At 52.2% G+C, this 19,735-nt stretch overlaps 1 protein-coding gene across 2 annotated transcripts in view; it reads right to left on the reverse strand.

Moving 5' to 3' along the window:
• Nucleotides 1–2,369: 2,369 nt before the first annotated feature.
• The window catches only part of ADAMTS14 (ADAM metallopeptidase with thrombospondin type 1 motif 14), an 87,086-nt gene continuing 69,720 nt past the window's right edge, over nt 2,370–19,735 (reverse strand). For both annotated transcript variants that reach the window (XM_054522525.2, XM_063727627.1), the window contains exons 15-22: nt 19,506–19,586; nt 14,823–14,986; nt 13,168–13,336; nt 12,587–12,719; nt 10,806–11,013; nt 6,723–6,852; nt 6,529–6,639; nt 2,370–4,452 (exon numbers count right to left, since the gene is read on the reverse strand). In XM_054522525.2, coding sequence (XP_054378500.2) covers nt 3,959–4,452; nt 6,529–6,639; nt 6,723–6,852; nt 10,806–11,013; nt 12,587–12,719; nt 13,168–13,336; nt 14,823–14,986; nt 19,506–19,586 — 1,490 coding nt within the window. In that variant the 3' untranslated portion in view covers nt 2,370–3,958. The remainder of the gene's footprint in view (nt 4,453–6,528; nt 6,640–6,722; nt 6,853–10,805; nt 11,014–12,586; nt 12,720–13,167; nt 13,337–14,822; nt 14,987–19,505; nt 19,587–19,735) is intronic.

The following is a 19,735-nucleotide window of genomic DNA, read 5'->3' on the forward strand; positions in this document are numbered from 1 at the left end:
CAAGACCAGCCTAACCAACATGGAGAAACCCCATCTTTACTAAAAATACAAAATTAGCCAGGAGTGGTGGCGCATGCCTGTAATCCCAGCTACTCAGGAGGCTGAGGCAGGAGAATCGCTTGAACCTGGGAGGCAGAGGTTGCAGTAAGCCGAGATTGCACCATTGCACTCCAGCCTGGGCAACAAGAACGAAACTCCATCAAAAAAAAAAAACAAAACAAAAAAAAAAAACGTAGTTCAACGTAGTTCAGGATGGAAACGTGTTCTTATTATATTGCTGTAGGTAGGGTAGGAGGGGGAGCAGATCCCAGATGACGTGTATGAGTGTAGTATTAATAATATCCACCCAGCGTGTGTGTATGTGTGTGCAGACACGAACAATCTTGCACATGCACACATCTGGAATGGATAACCAAATTATTAACAGTGGTTACTGCTAGGTAGAATTATAGATTTTTTTTCCTCAGGTTGTAAAATTTTTCAATAATGAGCATATATTTCTTGCATAATTTTTTAAAGGAGAAGATTTGTGGTGTAGGCCCCAGAGATTTCTAATCCGTGGCAGCTGGGTCCCTGGGACTGCCCCAGCTACATTTCCACCCCTTCTTGCTCTTTCCCTCCTCCCCCAGACCCCTACTGTCCCCCAAGCCTTCAGTCTCCTGAAGCCAGGTAGGGAGCAGGAGATCTTCCAGGTCAGATGGCCCAGGCTCTGTGCCTTCCCCTCTTCCCCTGCCTGCTGTGTCATTTCAGGTGGAAGGCCTGGAGGTTCACCAGGAGGGTAAATCAAGAAAGGGCCCAGAGGCCAATCTATTTCCCAGGAACATGACGAGGCTCCAATTGCCCCTTTCCTCCTCTGGAGGAATGGGAAGGTAAGTCTCCTGCTCTCCCTAAACCCTTGCCATCCCCCCGATCCCTTCCCCACCTGGAGCTTTTAGGCCTTACTAGCCCAAATGAAGTCACAGGCTGGAACCTCAAGGAGGCCATCTGGACACAGAAGACTGCCATGGTGAGGACTTCCCAGGCTCTTTGGACAAGCGGGTAAGGGTAACTCTGTGCAGCACTGTCCCTAGGAGATGCTGGAACTTCAGGGGGCTTCCTCCAAAATGACAGGTGTGCTGGCCCCTGGCTATGGGCTGAGGAAGCTTGGCCATACAGCCTTGAAGTCAGAGTGGCCTGGAGAATCCCCTCCAGGGAAGAGACAGGCAGTCTGGTACCCTGGCACCTGCACCCACCAGACTTCAAACAGGAAACCGTTTAGGGCAGGAAGGGGTGAGACCACTCCCATATGGCCTTTCCCACTGGGCTCCTACAAGAAGTGAGGGATGTTTCTGAGGCTGCGATGGAAAGAGGGCCCTTGGTGCTGTTCCTCTATCTTCACCCGTGAATCCTTTCATTTTCTCAGTTTCCACCAAAACAAGCAAAAATCCTGACCCATAAGAAGCCCTTAATTTGGGGAGCAGACATTTCCAGATGTATGGGGAGATGGCAACACAAATTTAGTTGAACCTTAGACATATTAGACAACCTGCATCCTAAAAAGCCCCCAGCCAAAGACAGATGGAGAGGCTGCCCTCTCTGTGTTCCCACCCCCACGGGGGTAGGAGTCTCCAAACCATTTTCTCCTCGGCCTTAGCTTCACCTTTTCTAAGTGCCCAGCAGTGTAGATTCTTTTACTCCATGACACAAATTCTGCCACTGCTTAGAAGGCAAAAGTGGTTGCGGTCATTTTGCTTTCAATGACAATCTCTTTGTTCTGTGGTTGCTAAGATTCCTTTAGAGAGCCCCTCTTGTTATTTTTTGTTTTTGAGACAGGATCATGCTCTGTCACTCAGGCTGGAGTGCCATGGTGCAGTCACAGCTCAGTGTGGCCTCAAACTCCTGGGCTCAAGGGATCCTCTCACTTCCGCCTCCTAAATAGCTGAGACCACAGGCATGCAACACCATTCCTGGCTAATGTTCTTTTTATTTTTTGTTGAGACGGGATCTTGCTATGTTGCTCAGGCTGATCTGGAACTCCCACCTCCAAAAGTGCTGGGATTACAGGCATGAGCCACTCTGCCCCACTGGCCTCTAGTTGCATTTAAACAGGTTGAGAATTTCATAATAACCTTAAATAAAGTGTTGTCCTGGAACTTGGGCCCCAGGGAAACAGGAGATTCAGTAGCCAAGAAACCGGTGGCAACCCTGTGTCCCACCTGGCAGTGCCGCAGCAGGGCATGGGTGGAAAGGTGGAGGGACAGGAGACAGCCACAGGGAGCTGCACCCCCATCCCCAGTTCTCTTGCTATAGCCCAGCCCTCAACCTTCGAGCTCTGGCTTCATTGTGCCCTTCCCATAAATCAGAGAGAGAAAAAGAAACACACACACAACTTTTTGGGGTCCAACGGCAATGTTAATAAATACATAAAATTTTAAAGATCTGGATTTCCAAGGCACAAGAGTTTAACACAGGCCAGGCTGGTTCTCACAGGAATGACTCCATGTGTGCCCCAGCATCCCAGGGAGGGGAGGGCAACAGGGGGAGGGCGGGGAGCCCCCCAGGACCTCCACTCTCCAAAGGGGTTGCAGGCCAGGGGCCCACTGCTCGTGTTCCTCCAGCCTGGCTCAGAACAGCCCCCTTGCCTTGGGGAAGGAAGAAGTAAGAAGCACCTCTATCACCTGGCAGGAGTTTAGGAGACATCCTCCAAGACCCTGGAGGTGTCCTGGGACCCCCTGCCACTTCCTGAGAGCCAGAGGATCTAAGGCTGTTACCTGTCCCTTGGAGGTAGCATGGCCGGCAGCTGAGCCCAGCTCAGGCCCTTACAGCACCGTGGGTGAGTGTGTCTTCCCCACTCCAGCACCAGGCCAGGGGCTGGCACCCTGCCCTGGGGCACTTGGCCTGGGTGGCCCTTGTCATCTCCAGGGCCAGGCTATGAGTGGACTCTGGTCCTCAGTCCTGGGGTCTGACCACCCCTGGGAGAACCACACACTCTGGCCCAGCTTGAGCCAGGTAGGAGATGAAGATGTCCGACTCCAGCAGGAGCGATCTTTGGAGAAGGGCAATGATTGAAGGGACAGCCTGAGAAATCATGTTCCCTCTGTGTCCCACAGAGTCCCCTTCCAGGCTGATAGTGATAATTGAAGTTGCCATCCTGGTGGAGCCAAGGGGTGAGCACCGGTTTGGAAACCCCTGGATGCTGAGGACTTGGGGTCCAGGGTGTCCTGAGCCCCCTTCTCTGGTGGGCTGGGGTGAGATTGGGGGGCCAGTCTGTAATCTGGAGTCACTAGAAGTAACACTGGTGACATCTGCAAGGCCAGAGTATGGCCATGAGCACCATCTTCTGGCCAGCAAAGACAAACTGGCCTCTGCTGCCTGGCCTCAGCTGGTGGAACTGCATGGAGCTCTTGGCTTCCAGGAGCTGGGCCTGCGATCACCTTCTGTCCCACCCGCTCCAGCCCTGCAGCTGGGAAGCCTCATGCCACATTCCCAGGCCCCCTTCCTCTCGGCCTGGCTGTGAACAGTCCCCCACCTCCCCTGGCCCTGCTTTGCCTTTCTGGGGAGAGGGGCCAAATATGCAGGGCCTCCACAGGGGTCCTCACAGTTCCGGGAAGGCGGACAGCCCTGACAGCTTCCAGCTACAGACCAGCTGGGATTCAGACCTGCCCAGGCCCAGGGTCTGTGAGGAGGGAGCAATAGTTGACCCTGGTCCTGGCAGGGGAGACCAACAGGGGCCCTGAAAGGGTCAGTCCCGCCGGGGGCAGCTTGCTGAGGTATCTCCGATTAGGGCTTTCCCTGATTTTTGTCTTCCTCCCACCCCGCTTTGTGGGGTAAAGAGCATCACAGCCCCAAATGAGAAGAAGGCGAATTATTTAAAATGAAGTCTGTGCTTGCGCCTGCCCTGCTATGTGTGTCCTCTGAGCTGGGGGTCGCAGGGCAGTACACAGAGTGTAAATGTGCCGGTGGGATGGCAGGGCACAGCTCATGTCACCGGGGAGGCAGCAGGGAGGCTGGTGCCGGGATGCCTCAGGTCTTCTCCAGGCTGCCCTTTATCCTCGGGGACTGGCGTAGGTGTCTGAGTCCAGCCCCAAGGCAGCCCCCCAGGGGTGGTAGGGGAGATGCTCCAGGATGCTCCAGGGATCGGTGTCTCAGGGGCAAAGGGATGCTGGGTCCCTGGGGAGCTTGTATCCAGCGCTCCCGGGAGCTGTGTGGCTTGGCCATGCTGATGGTCCTCTGATCCCGTTGGCTTTCCAGGAGGCTCCACAGCATCTGCAGGGTCCTGGGGTCCTGGTAAGGGGCTTCCAGGAGTGGAGAAGGGGGGTAGTGAGGTTGGGCCAGAGTCTGGGCCAGGGTTGGGGCCCGAGGCCTTCTTGATGCAGGACACACAGCAGAGCCGGTGGTAGCCGGGAATGGAGCAGTAGCGATCGAGCACTTCCAACTGGCAGAAGACGGACCTGTCTCCCGTGCAGAGCTCCGCTGCACACACAGCACAAGGACAAGGATGGAAGCAATGTGGGGATGCCTGTCAGTCAGGTGGCCCCGCCTCCCACTCACCCACTGACTGCCCGCCCTCCACCCCCGCCCCTGCTGGATCCACTGTAAAGCATTTTCCTGGTGGTGGGGGAGGCTACGGAGCCACCTGACAGCAGAGCGAGCCCTGACTACATGGAAGAGGAACTAAAATCCTCTAGAGCGGCAGATCTCAAAGTGATGTCCCCACACGCAGCAGCAGCGTCACCTGGAAGCTTGCTGGCAATGCACATCCTCCAGCACCACCCAGCCCTACTGCATCAGAAACTCAGGCTGGGGCTCAAGTGCTGTGCTTTCACAAGCCCTCCAGGGGACTCCACGTGTGGATGCGTCTGAGAACCCTGGCCCTTCACCATTCGCCCTCAGCCCTGCTGCACACTGGAATCCTTGGGGGTGCCCGTCTCCTTCACCCTCACACTGGACAATCTAGGGTGTGGCCTACCACCAGGTGGTTCTAACATGCAGCTGCTCTGGATGGAAGTGGGAACCCTAGCCTCTCCCAATCAACCCAAGGAGTCTGGCCCACTCCAGCCAGGGTCAGGCTAGAGCCCAGGCAACTCATGCTTGGGACAGGCAGACTGACCATCCTGCCACAGTCAGCACACATCGGGACATTAAGACTGCTACTACTTAATTTGGAATCAAGCAGATTTCAGTTCAAATCCAGACTCTACCACTTAAAAGTGTGAGGCCTTTGGCAAGTCACTTAAACCCTCCAAGCCTCAGTTTCTTCACCTATAAAATGAGGCTGATGTTGACCCTTACCAGTGAATAATAACATTGCAAATAACATCTTTAAAGCACCTGGCAAAGATAAGTGCTCACTACACTAGTTTGCTTTGCCCAAAATATCACACCTTTCTGTGATAACTCCATGTAGGTTTCTCCAGACAGAATGTGAAGGCAGGAGCTTTGCTTTCTACTAATTTTTGCCAGAGAGAGAGAGAGAAAGAGGGAGGTGGGAAGAGTGGGAGGGACAGAGGGAAAGAAGAGACACAGGTGGAGGGGCAGGCTTAGGGGAACAAGAGAAAGAGCAGAGAAAAATGGAAAGCCAGTGGCCTCTAGATGGCGCCAGATTTCTGGAACCAGAATCAGAATCGTCCTTTGCATTGGGAAGGAAGAGGGCAGGAAACCCAGGCACTCCCCCAGTCAGAGCCTCAGCCTAGGAGCAGAGAAGTAGAAGACTGGAAGTAGAAGGTCCTTTGAGGACATCTAGTCAGAACCTTATCTTACAGATAAGCTCACTAAGCTCAGAGAGGTTAAGGAATTTGTAGCCAACTGGTCCTCTAACTAGGAGTTAGGGTCTTTGATCTTTCTGCTACTCATCTTGCCAGACCCTGGTCCTCGGGAGGGTGAGGAAGGAAAAGAGAGATGGAACCTAGGAAAGGAGTGAAGAATCTACAGCCTGGCACGTAGCAGATGCTCAGTAAATATTTATCCTTGGGTGGATGAATGGAAAGACGGGAGGATGAACTGAATCATGGGGCTGAGAGAAATTGCTAGGCCTATTGTTACTGGAAGCTGACAGCCGGACAGGACTGCATGCATTCTCTCATCCAATTCTCTCACCAGCCCTATAAAGGCAGCTCAGATCTACAATTGCTTTTCTGAAAATCTCGGAACCAGATATAGTTCAGAATTCAGAACTTTTGGGATCAGAAACATAATATTCTGTGTTTATATTATAGAACAACCTCAATGGAGCCTGAGATATCACCTTGTAACTAAATATGGCTAAATTTCTATATCAAAAGAATAAATGACCTCATTAGTTCAGGTCAGATTTTGCTGCCAGGTAAGTTTGCACCAAACTTAGAAATAAACATTTTGGAATTGCAGGTAACGGGTCATGGACCAGTAGAGCCTCCTCCCAGCTTCACAACTGAGGTATCTGAGGCTCAGGGAGGTGAAGGTCACACAGACAGCTACAAGCTGGGTTTGCTCCACTGAGTGGCCCATGCTGCAACACCAGGGCCACCGAAAGGTCTGGGGAGCAGTGTAGGGTCCATAGACTATACTTACTTGATGATATCTTGTTAATGGGATGTAGGGGTCCAGATTGTGGCACCCACTGCCCTTCTGGCGTCCCAAGTTCCCAGACATCGGCCCTCACCGTGGAGTTCTGGCGATTTCCTGTGAGCAGGGAGAAGCAATTCTAGTATTTCGGACTTTGGCCCAAGGGACTGGACCTGGCTTCCCCATCTCCTCTGGCTCACCTCCACAGGCGGGCAGGCTGCAGACCTGGACTGTGTCTGGCCTATCCCCCTCGCACTGCCCGAGGCTGTTGGCGTTGGTCCTACACACCACCTGCCGCTGCTGGATGCCCTCTCCACAGGTGGCAGAGCACTGCCATGGGTGGGTCAGTGCCAGGCACAGTGGCCGGGGTCAGGGTAGGTGGAGAGAAGAAAGACGAGTCAGTGAGCTCAGAGCCCAGCCAATGCCCGCGGACAGAAAGGGTATAAAGGAGAGCACCAAGTCTTCACTTGACCAGAGGGACATGCAAGGACTGCTTCTAAGGAGCCTCAGTGGGACACTGCACCTGTTGTCAAATAATCCTGATACGAATGGTGAAGAGCCATTGCCCTGAGCCTAGAACCCCATGGGCCTTTCCACAATCTAAATGGTTAATCTCCGGCTCAGGAGGGAGCCTCTGGGACCCCATTCCCTACTACCACCTGCATGCACTGTGTCTGGTCTGTGCCTGGGTTCTTTAATATTTTGTGTATCACTCTAGCAAACTCCCCTGTTGCAATCCACTACATGGTGTAACCTGGGGCAGGTGGATTGATGTGATGATATCCTGTTAACAGGATTAGGGGCCTGGATTGTGGCGTCTGCTACCCCCACCCTGATTCAATGTCTTACTCTGTAAACTGAGAGAGCCGGGCGACAGGGTCTCCATGGACCCTTCTCTGACTAGCTCTGATAGTCAATCATCTTGTGACTCGATTTACCAAACATGGGCCTGCAGAAGTACGTTCAAAAGTGTCTTCTTCCCTGAGGGGGCAGGGTGTGGGTACAAGGAGCAGGAGGCAGCAGAGGACCACCGTTTGCAGGGGGTGGCCACACACATTGTCCCCTGGACCTGACCCACTCTTACTCTGACAAACAGGGCATGTGGAGGTCCTCAATGGAGGGGCAGGGACTCTAGGAATGCAGCGTTGCCCAATGTGACTGGGTCACTTTTTAGACGCTGACCACAGTCTTACATAGCTGGAAGGAGAGGAACTTGCAGGGCCCCACTTCCCACACTGGAGCGTGTGACCACTGAGACACAAGGGTCATGGGGCCACACAGAACTATGAGACAAACACAGCTTATCCTCCCAGGATGAATCATTACAAACAGCAGCTAACAGCTCCTGACTGCTCAGTCAGTCTCATAAGGGGCTGTGAAAGTTGATTATATGAATAGGGTCATACTTGTCACACCCAACTAAATCAGAGTTGAGGGACCAGGGGAAAAAGCACTCAGGGCACCTAGCACCTGCTCCAAGAATTAAATTTTCCACAAGGCCAGCTGCTGAAACAGGCTGATGTAATTCCAAGACCAGTTTTACCTAGCAGCTGCTGAAACAACCTGCTGTGACTCCACGGCTAGTTTTCCATAGCACCATCACTCACCAGTCAGAGCCTGCCAGCTCCCAAAAGCTTGTCTACTGCCAATGAGTTTGTGTTCAACACAATACATATCATGTCTCTTTCTAATAAAACCTCCAACCTTTCCTTTGTTCTTTGGACATACTGAAGACCACCTGGTCTCTGTGTATGCCTTGAATTGCAATTCTTACTTAATAAAAGTTAAATTTAGAGATTCATCTCTATATTTTGCTATTGCGACAGGGCCAGTATCTTCCACTATCTGCCATCTCTCTGTTACTTTTATCTGTGGGGTCCTTTGAAGACCAGCAATCTTTCTATTTCATATCAAAACAAATGAAGCTATATATTATGGAGACATATAAAATGCATGAGTTGTGTGTGGATTTTTGGTTCTTTACAAATACTCATAATGTAATATTTCAAAATACAGAAAAGTATGGAGTTATTCACAAAACCCTATCCAGATGCCACCACCAGCCTTAATAAATGAGCATCCCAGAATATTTTCAAATTGTGTTGTGCCCCTCTATACATTAAGGAAATGACATCCATTGGAAGTGCTTTTTTACTTCATACTGAAGTGCTTTTTCTCACCTAAATGTAATCTTTATAATAGAAGTTTATCTATTTTGGTAAGTACAGCTCAGGCCTGCTCATTTTTCTTGTCGTATAGTACTATATTGTATGAACAGACCATGATTTTTGTCCAATCTTCTATAGATAAACATTTGGGATACGTCCTAATGTTTTGCTGTTACAATAAACATCGTTGTGATCAAATGAGGTTTTTTAAATTGGGGTAATATCTATATAACATAAAGTTTGCCATCTTAACTAATTTTTTCTTTTTTTGAGATGAAGTTTCGCTCTTGTCGCCCAGGCTGGAGTACAATGGCGTGATCTTGGCTCACTGCAACCTCTGCCTCCCAGGTTCAAGCGATTCTCCTGCCTCAACCTCCTGAGTAGCTGAGATTACAGGCATGCGCCACCACACCCGGCTAATTTTTGCATTTTTAGTAGAGACAGGGTTTCACCATGTTGGCCAGGCTGGTCTTGAACTCTTGACCCCAGACAATCTGCCCGCCTTGACCTCCCAAAGTGGTGGAATTACAGGCGTGAGCCACCGCACCCAGCCCATCTTAACTATTCTTAAGTCTGCGATTCAGTGGCATTAAGCACATTCACATTGTTGTACAATCATTACCACCATCTGTTTCTAGAACATTTTCTTCTTTCCCAACTGAAACTCCTTGCCTATTAAACACTAATTCCTCATTCGCCCTCCACCAGCCCCTGGAAATCACCAGCAAAGTGCCCTCATATAGGGTTTGTCCTTACGTGTCTGGATGTCTGGCTTATTTCTTTTCTTTTCTTTTTTTTTTTTTTTTTTTTTTTTTGTGAGACAAGCTCTTGCTCTGTCACTCAGGCTGGAGTGCAGTGGCATGGTCATAGCTCACTGGAGCCTTGACCTTGTGGGCTCCAGCAATCTTCCTACCTTAGCCTCCAGAGCAGCTGGGATTACAAGCACACACCACCACGCCCAGCTAACTTTTTACATTTTTTGTAGAGGCGAGGTCTTGCTATGTTGCCCAGGCTGGTCTCGAATTCCTGGGCTCAAGCGATCCACCCACATCAACCTCCCAAAAATCTGCCCACCTCAGCCTCCCAAAGTGTTGGGATTCCAGGCATGAGCCACTGCATCCAGCTTGGCTTGTTTTACTTGGCATGATGTTCTCAATGTTCACATCAAATGAGTATTTAAAAGAAAACCCAAGACAATTTCCTCAAGGCAATTTCCCTGAGGTAACCTCCAGGATCTAAGCCACAGAGCACCCAGATAACTAAGCAGCCTTACTGCTGTCTCCCTTTTGCTACCCTGACCGTCTAACACTCAACCTTCCACAGCACCGCCAGAGTAATCTTTACAACCTGAAATCAGAGCTTGTAATGCCCGTGTTAAAAGGCTTCCCTGGTTTCCCATTGCTCTTAGAATACATGCAAACCCCTTGCAAAGCCTGTAGCCGTGGACCCCCGCCTGCCTCCCCAGTGTTATCTCGCAGCCCCTATCCCTCCCAGTCAGCTCCAGCCCCACTGTCCTGTTGGTTTCCGGAACATTGTAAGATTGTTCCTGACTTGGTCTCTTCCCGTGGCTTGTCCCTCTGGTCTCAGCTTGAGCAACACCTCCTCAGAGAAGCCCTGTGACCACCCTCCATCCTCCACCACATTGCCCCACTGCTCCCCACCCAGCTCCGACTGCAGTCTGTCAGTGCTTGGCTGTGGGTTGATGGTCTAATACGTTTCCCTCACGGGACTGTGGGCTGCACCAGGGCAAGAATCAGCTCTGTCTGGTTGATGCTGGGTTCCCACATTCTTAGTACAAGGTCTGGCATATAGCTAGTGCTCAGCAAGTATTTCTGGAATGCAAGAGTATACTTCAGTCTGCTCATCTGGAACACAGGGACATGAACCCATGCCTCTCGGCACTGTGTGAAGCTTATTGGCAATAATGAATGAACATAAAGGCCTAGCACAGAGCCACGGCCCAGGGTACGTGGGAGCTAGTCTACTTTAAGAAAAACAAAATTTGATGTAGGGGGAGCGATTCAGGCAGAAACTCTCTTGCCTGCAGGGAACACCAAAAAATCCCTCAGACCCACCTCCTCTCTAAGCCCCTCCCACCTCCTGAGGACAAGTCACCTGGGACCAGGCTCCCAGCCGCCACTGGGCTGGGCAGGGCACTCGGAGACAGGGCCGTCGGGCCTCAGGCCGGTCCCCGGGGCAGGCTTTGGCCGGCATGACCTTGTGGGTTCCATTGGGGAGGGGCAGCAGGCACTGTATCCCCCGTGTCTGCACCCCCAGCTTCCCACAGCTCCGACTGCAGGCACTCCACTCCTCCGTCACCCACCTGGAAACAGGGTGAAAGGAGCGGACATGAGACCAAGGGGACACTTCATCCCAGAGGACACTTCCCATCCCCAGACAGCTGCAGGCAGGAGCCAGAGAGTGGGTTTGGGTTTCAGAATGTTTGAGGCCTAGGACAACTGTCCATCTGGCTCTGCAGCTACTGGGTATGTGACCTCAGGAAGGGCACTCTTCTCTCCTGCTGTGTCTCATCTGAAAAACAGGCATGATGTGTATTTAAATCCTAGCACCCTGCATGTCCCTGGGCAAGCTATTAGCCCTCTAAGCTTCAGTTACCCCATCTTCACATCACGATTACTTCAAAGCCGCATACATATTTGAGTGCCCGCTGGCGCAGGCACTGTCATGGGTGCTGAGAAGCATCAGGGCACAAAACAGATCAAACCACACTTTCAAGGCAGATCCCCCAATTTCCCATGGGGCTCCTGGGACAAGAACACTGTTACTGTCACCATCATCATCCACAGAGCTTCCACACAGAGTAGCTATGCTGGTGGCCTGCAAGTGTCTTTTAGCCACTGAGCAACTTCCAACAGCATCTTAAACGCATGCCCACTGGGTGCATTAGAGGAAACAAAACTGCTCTGGTGAGGATGGAAGGAGGGATAGCCTCAACTCCTACTCCTCCCTGGGTTCCCAAGGCATCTTTTAGTCCCTTCCAGGCAGGTTTCCTAAGTCAACCTCTTCCTTAAAACCCCAAAGGGGTAGGGGCTGGGGGACACCAGCCAGGAACTCAGGCAGAGCTAACCCTGCATGTTCTGTGATTACAGGCATTTGTGAGAAAATCAGTCTGAATAACAATACAAAGGAACAAGTGAAAGAGAAGCACAGGGGGCTGGTTATAAAGCTGTCTTGGGCAGAGGAGGGGTTGGTTATCATGGCCTGGCCTGGGCACAGACAGGGAGGCCACAGCAGCCTCTAGCGCTGGCCACCGGTTCCCACCCTTGCCCCGATTACATGCCCAGCCCTGGGGTTCCCCCAGCCCAGAGGAGCAGAAGCTGACGAGACCCAGGCAGCACCCTACGCCTACCAGGGAGGACTCCTGGGGAAGCAGGAGGACGGGCGAGGCCCTCTGTGGCTGCTACCAGCCAGCCACCCTCGGCCTCAGTCTGCCTGGGGTGTACTAGGGAAGCCCGGTGGAGGCTGAGGAGGTCTCGAGGCCGGCTCTGCAACAGGTTCAGAGGCCTGGCCATGAGCCCTCCACCAGGCACAGCTCTCTCCTCTCCCCAAAGGCTCTCCCCCAAATAATCCCAAGGTCATCCTTGTGCTCAGAAGAGCATGTAGCCTCAAGCCAGGGAATCCCAATTAGGGGCTAGACCATGGCTGGGGGCTGGCAGGCTGAGCCATGTCTCCGGACTCCCAACAATCAGGCAGAGAAGAGGTAGAGGTCAGCATCCTGGCCTGGGCCTGGAGCCCAGAAGCACTGAAACTCTTGTTGCCTATATGGGTGTGTCTCCATAACCCAGTGCTGAGGGTAGCAGGCTCAGCAGCCCCACTGCCTGGGGCCTGGGCTAGGCATAGAACCAGACTCCCTGTCCCTCTCTGGGAACACTCACACAGGCTGAGAGCACGGGTGCTGGTTGCAGCGCCGGCGGATAGGCTTGGGCCTCTTCTTGTGGTCACACAGGTGCCGCTGCACCATGTGGTGGTCTCGTCTGCGCCGGCAGCCGTATTTGGTGAACTGGATCCCTATGGGGTGGGCAGGCTGCCGTGGGCCTAGTCCGGCCAGGCCCCCCATTGCCCTGCTGGGGCCTCAGGGGCAGTACCTGTGGAGAGCCTTGTGGGCCAATCCCACCTCCCTCTGTCTATGCCCCCGCCTGCCCACACCACTTTCTGAGGGACACCTTCCTGATCAGCTCCATCTCGCTGGTGAGGAGGTGGCTTTGGACAGCTGTCTGTCCCCACAGTGGGTGAGCTCTTTTAGGATAGAGGCTCTGCCTGGATATGGCTCTAGCACCCCCAGCCTCATCCCAAAGGCCCTGCCCAAAACGGGCTTCCACACACTGGAGATCTTCAAGGAGAAACTGAGTCATAAGCAAGGACACATCAAATGGAGACAACATCAGTCCCCCACCCCTGCCTCTCAAGGGATCCTGGGCTGCCCCAACAAAGCACTGGTGGGTCAGGGAACCGGTACCTCCTCCACAGGCCTTGCTGCAGGGTGCCCAGCTCTTGAGCGCCCACTCATAGGTGTCCATCTCCTCCAGAAGCACATTGTTGCTCCCGATGAGGGGCAGCAGGTCCTCGTGGATGACATACTTGTAGGCAAGGCTGCTGCGGGGGCCACCCTCAGTGGGGGGGAGCACCTGAGGGGAGATGGGGAGCTGGCACAGGACCAGAGAAGGAAGCAAGAGTGGCATGCGCTGGGAGGGGAGGGGCCGAAGAGAAGGACTTAGGGTCAGAGCAGAACCTGTGAAAGCTAGGATGAGGTTGTGCCCAGCATGGCTGGGGTATGGTAGGGGGTTGGATTCAGACCAGCTGCCATGGGACAAACTCAGGCTGGACACTTGCTGTGTGCCAGGCCCAAGGACAGCCAGTGCACCTAGGAATGCTCTTCCCTTTCATGGACCTAAGTTCTGACGGGAGGGCAGGGCTGTCTGTCTGTCGGTCTGTTCTGCTCACTGCAGCATCCACACTGCCTGGCTCTAGAAGGCAGTTAAGAACGGTCTGGATACTGACCCTCATCAAATATATGACTTGCAAGTATTTTCCCCCATTCTGCAGGTGGTCTTTTCCTTTCCTTGATAATGTCTTTTGATGCACTTAAGTTTTCAATCTTGATGAAGTCCAGTTTATCTATTTTTTCTTTTGCTGTATATGCTTTTAGTGCCTATCATATCTAAGAATCTAAGGTCATAAAGATTTGCCCCTCTGTTCTTTTCTAAGAGTTGTATGGTTTAAGCTCTTATATCTAGGTCTTTGATCTATTTTGAGTTAATATTTGTGTATGGTGTGAGGAAGGGGTAGAACTTCATTCTTTTGCATGTAGATATCCAGTTGTCCCGGCACCATATTTTGAAGAGACTATTCTTTCACAATTGAATGGCCTTGGTACACTTGTTGAAAATCACCTGGCCATAGATGTATGGGTTGTCAACAAATATAAGGTGAGTCAAAAATATATGCTGGATTGAATTGATATGCTGACACCAATAGGCCACAGAGCCTGTCCTCCAGGAGCCCCCCAGCTAGTGAGAGTGACACCAGGAACAAAGCCCATCCAAGGTATCCCTGCCACCAGCCAGTGCTGAGGGCACCATGGACAGAACTCATGGTCTCATCTGCTGGGTTAATCCCTACTCCACAAGCCCTGGCCCATGCTCTAGGAAGGGGTGTATGGGCAGAGATGGGCCCCAGTCAGGCTCTTGTCCCCTTTTCAGGAGGCTGGAGCCCCTGGATCAGCTGCCTTAAAGGCCCAAGGAAGCTGCTCCTGGACTCCTTTGCCAGCCATGCTATGATGCACACAGATGCGGGATTATGCCAGGATGACCCAGCCCTGCCCAACCTCCCTCCAGGCTCCATTTCCAAGACTGCCTTAAAGAGAGCAGGCTCCCTGCATGTAACATCTGGGGTCTGACAGTGAGGAGACAACTGTGTTTATCTCTCCTCACTTGCCATCCTGTGGGCTTTTAAGCACAAATGAGGAGCTAACCCCAGGATGGAAGGCGCCTTGCCCTTGCCCAGGCTCCTAAAGACACCAGAATGGTGTCACGCTGGCTTGGCAGCAGATGTAGCGAGCTAAGGGGACAAGGGGGGTTGGCAGGGGCTGCCACCGCACAGAGTGGGGCTCACCAGGATGGCAATGGCTTCAGGCAGGGGCCCGCTGGTCTTGAGGCTTTCTTTGGCATCCTCCACCGCATCCTCCCACTCCAGACCCATGGCAGTGAAGGTCCGGCTTGTGGCTTCCTTGCCCTTGGGGTTGAGGATGAAGCTGCCGGTGACCTGGTTCTTCACCACTGACCGGTGGGGGGAGAGGGTCACACAGATTGCTGCTCCTCTCCACAGGGGGCGGGCCATGAATATGAAATTCAAGGCCTTCCCAGTGAGCCTTCTGGGCTCCTGTCCACCGGCCTTTCCTCCCCACCCAAGCCCTCCCGAGTCAGACAGGTCAACACACTCCCCATCAAACCCGCACGCACGCGCACACACACACACACACACACACTCTTGCTGTCTCTGGATCCTAGGGCACACCATTCCTCTCACCCTTACCGCCTTCCTTGCTTCCTGCCTAACTAACCTCTACCCATGGTTGAGGCTCAGCATAATCTCCTCTCCTCCAGGGAGTCTTCTTTGGTTGCCCAGTCCTCAGGGATTCTGCCCTCCCTAGAATTTCTATAGCAGAGCATAGAGGTTGAGAGTACAGACTCTGGAGTCAGATTGATGGTGAGGAAACTACTCAGCCCCACTGTGCTGCCTCAGTTTCACCATCTGGAGAATGGGAATGATAATTGTACCCAGTTCACAGGGCTGCTGCTGCCCCAGGAGGATGATAGAAATCCCCGCCCCCCACTACTGAGGCTCTCAGGACAACGAGAAGAGTTCATAAACATAGCCAGCTTGGCAAGTAGTGACGTGCAGTGGGCACGTCTATCGCTAGACCACCAGAAAAGTACTGGACTTTTGGCACTGCTGTGATTGCAGATGCCACACCTCTCCCAGCGGCCTGTTGGCTCATCTCCATCTTGGTGTCCTCAGCCCAGCACAGGGCCTGGAACAGAGGCAGAGATTTCAACAATCCATAAATGTCTACCCTTTAATGTCCCAGTCAGTGAGTAACTCACAACTTATTACCGAAAGACCCCGGGAGGCAGGTGGGTGGGAGACATGTAGATGCCAACACCTGGCCAAGGCCCCTGAGTGGTACCTTTGGCCACCCTGGACTTCCTAGGGCCCAGCAGCCTGAGACCCAAGCCCCTTAGCCAAGTAGGGAGGGCAAAGGCTCCAGAGCCTTGCGGTGTCCAGGAGGAAGGGCCCACAGAGCTCCCACCTGGGACAGATTTAAATGGTCATAACTGTCATATAAGAGCTAAGGATCCGAGAACACTAACTATGTGCCAGTCTCTCTGCCAACTGCTTCAGTTCAGTCCTTAAATACATCCTAAGGGCTGGGCTGTTGTTAATACAGATGGGGAATTGGAGGCTCCTAGACACACAGTGTCCTGGACACACAGTGGGCTACAGTTGGAGCTGGGCCAGAGCCCAGGCACCCAGAGAGACCGAGCAATGTAGGGGCAGGGTGAGGGTGGGGAAGAGGGGTGGAAAAATAAGAGCCTCGCCCCTTCCTGGGAGGCTGCTGGAGAGATGCCCCTCACCTCCTGCCCGCCCAGGCCTCTCCCTCAGGTTCCCTGATCACTCTTGGTCCCCAGCAGCTCCAGACTGTCTAGGCTAAGGCTGGGCAGCTCCTCAGGCCAGGTGCAGCCCCCAATTCGCCCATTGCCCTTGACTGTGCCTGCACCTCACTGTAGCAGAGCCCTGACTATGCACCCCTCATTCCAGACAGTTGGGGGTTTGTTATGGACCACCATAAACTCCCCACTGTCCAGACCCAGTCCCGAATCCAGGCTCCACCACTGACCTGTTCTGTATCTAACCTCTCTCTGAGCCTCAGTTTCCTTTAACTGCAAAACGGGAAAACCATATTCATAGATGGGCATGAGGCTTACTAAATATATGCATGAAAAGTGGCAGCTCATGGCCCAGCGCATAGGAGATATTAACAGCGTGAGTTCTCCTTCTCCTCCCTACACTTCCTTTCAGAGACCCCATGTCCCCAATTCCAGGAGAGTCTAATAACAATGGACAGAGCCTCTCCCTTCATCGCCAGGGCTGCCACCTGTCCTGGGCCTCTACATATCCTGTTGGGTACACACACCCCTACACGGGCATGCACGCGCATGCACACACTCACACACACATATTCACACATTTTCACTGAAGGCCGCTCACTGAAGGCACCTCACACCTGTATAATCACACAACCTGTGCCAACTTCAGAGCTCAGCTCCTGGGCTGCCCCTGCTTCACTGTCCTCACCAGGCTCCCCAGAAAACTCTAACCTTTCAGGGAACTCACCCGACAAACAGGCAAGCAAGCCCGCACTCGGCCTGCCCCGGGTGCTAGCAGCCTCTGCCATGACCTCCACAGAAGACTAGTTCTTCCGTGGGGATCAAAGAACTAGATTTCTGGAGACAGCAGAGAGTGGAAAGGGCGGCTAATGTTCTGAAATCATCCCCAGGGGACGCAGTATCCGTGAGCTCCACCTCTTCTTGGAATAGATGTCCCTTCTCTCCTTGCCCCTTCCCTCCCCCGGCCCCTAATTCCAGCACATTCCCCACAGCCAGGCAGGCACAGCAGGCAGGACTTGCCTGAACCAATGTCCTCTAACCTGGGCTCGCTGTGGTAGAGTGGCATGGCTGGCAAGGGAACAGAGCTGAGAGGCAGGAGACCTGGGCCCAGACTGGCTCTGCCCACACTCCTCATGGATGAATCAGGGCATACAGAGGCCCCCAATCCACTTTGGGTTTCAGTTTCCCCTTGTGCCTATGGCCTGTTGGGACAATGCCCTTTCAGGTGCCTTCAAGAATAGAAGTTTAGGAGCCCACTGGAGCTGTGTTAAGGGGAGGTGCCCATGCAGATGCATTCTCCAGGAAATGCAAGTTATCCAGGAAATTTTGAAGATATTTACAAATTGCTATTTTGATGATAATCTAAAAATATGAATGGCAGCATTTGTGTGTGATGTGAGCCTGCCAAGAGGTATGTGTTTTGTTTTTCCATTTATGATGAAATTGGTGCCAAGCAGTGTGACTAGGCAGACGTAATAAGTAAGAGGGGCCTCTGTGACATTTCAAGGGGACATTGTGGCCTGCACGTCCTCCACAAAGGGGTCTGAACACAGACACCACTGACCAGTGTGGGAGAAGCAGTCTTCTGCCCACTTGCCACTGGGACCCTGCTCTGAACCAGGCTCACTGGGTTTGAACCGAGATATAATTCACATGCCATACAACTCACTCGAATAAGGTGTGCAATCCAGTGAAAAAAAAATTTTTTTTTGAGATGCTCCTGACTCAGTCCCCAAACTAGCTTAGGACTACAGGCATGCTCCACGACGCCTAGCTGATTTTTGTATTTTTTTTTGTAGAGACAGGATTTTGCCATGTTCCCCAGGCTGATCTCAAACTTCTGAGCTCAAGTGATCCACCCACCTTGGCCTCCCAAAGTGTTGGGATTACAGGCGTGAGCCACTGCACCCGCCCTGATTTTTAAGTAGATTCAGCTATCGCCACTGTCTAATTCCAGAACATTTTCATCACCCCAAAAAGAAACCTGATACCCATTAGCCGTCATGCCTCTTTCCTTCCTCAGCCCCTGGCAGCCACTAATCTATTCTCTCTCTCTCGCTATGGATTTGCCTCTCCGGACATGTCCATTTTTTGACAGCCAATTTAGTTTCAGCAAAAATGAAACAAAACATCTCTCACATTATATTAATGGCCTTCATTTAAATTTACTAATTTATTGTGGTATTCTCATTTTTAATCCAGCCTGGCTTCATAGTTGGATAACTGTTACAAGCATAAGGGTGTCACCTCATTTAGTGGCTTGGTGTTTAAGTATGATTATAATGAGAATAATGTAACAGCCTGTGTGGTAGACTGCAGAATGCCTCTACATTCCTCCTATTCCTCTATGCATGCTGCTTTGCACAGTAACTTCTGCCATCAAGAGCTAGTCTATTTTTCTACCCCTTAAATCTGGGCTTGTCCATGTGATTTGGACTAATGGGACACTAAAAAACATGACACAAGCTGTTCCTGAGGACTATGTGACAGATATAATGTGAATAATACTGGGTTGGCCTGTTGAGGACACAGCCCTGCCACCTCCGTGACCCCAGCTGACAGCCAGTACCAACCACCAGACATGTGAGCGAGGCTATCCTAGACCAACCAGCTCCCAGAGACCTACCAGCTGAGGGCATCTGCATGACTTGGTCCAAGAAGACAAGTAGAAGAACCACCCCACAGAGCCCAGCCCAAACTGATGACCCACAGGACCGCGAGCTAAGAATTATTCTTGTTTGAAGCCACTAAGTTTTGGAGTGGTGTGTTAGGCAGCAAAAGCTGACTGATACGCTCTGTGAACATGGCTTTCCTTTAACAGCCATCTATGTGCACAAGAAATTATTAACAGTAGTTGCCCTTAGGGAAGAAAACTGCCCCCAGGATACAAGGGTAGGAAGAGGACTCTTTACTAGGTCCCCTTTTAGACCTTCTGAAATGTAAACCATGGAATGGGTTACCCATGCAGCATAAATTTAAAATAAAATGAAAAGGGGGTCTCTGCCCATTGTTCCAGTTAGTACAATACCACTTGTACTAGAATCTTGCCCTCTGCTCTCCCAGCTCTCCCAAGTCAGAGGGCAGGGCCTGGGGCCCTGCTGTCCCCTCTCAGCACCCGGGCACTCACCAATGCGGTGGGGGGACTTCTCCAGTGCCTCAATCTGGATGTGCCTGGCACCTGCTGGGATCTGCACCAGCTTGAGAGCTCCTGCCACACAGGGGGATCCAGAAGTCGTGAGCATCCTAAGCTGGTGGTCCCACTGCCCAGCATCCCCTGCTCCCTCACTGGGCACCCAGGAACATCTCATTTGATCACAGAACCTCTCTGAATCTCTGTATCCTCATTTGTAAACTGAG

The sequence above is a fragment of the Pongo abelii genome, chromosome 8 (genome assembly GCF_028885655.2).
Source record: "Pongo abelii isolate AG06213 chromosome 8, NHGRI_mPonAbe1-v2.0_pri, whole genome shotgun sequence".
NCBI classification, from domain to species: Eukaryota; Metazoa; Chordata; class Mammalia; order Primates; family Hominidae; genus Pongo; species Pongo abelii.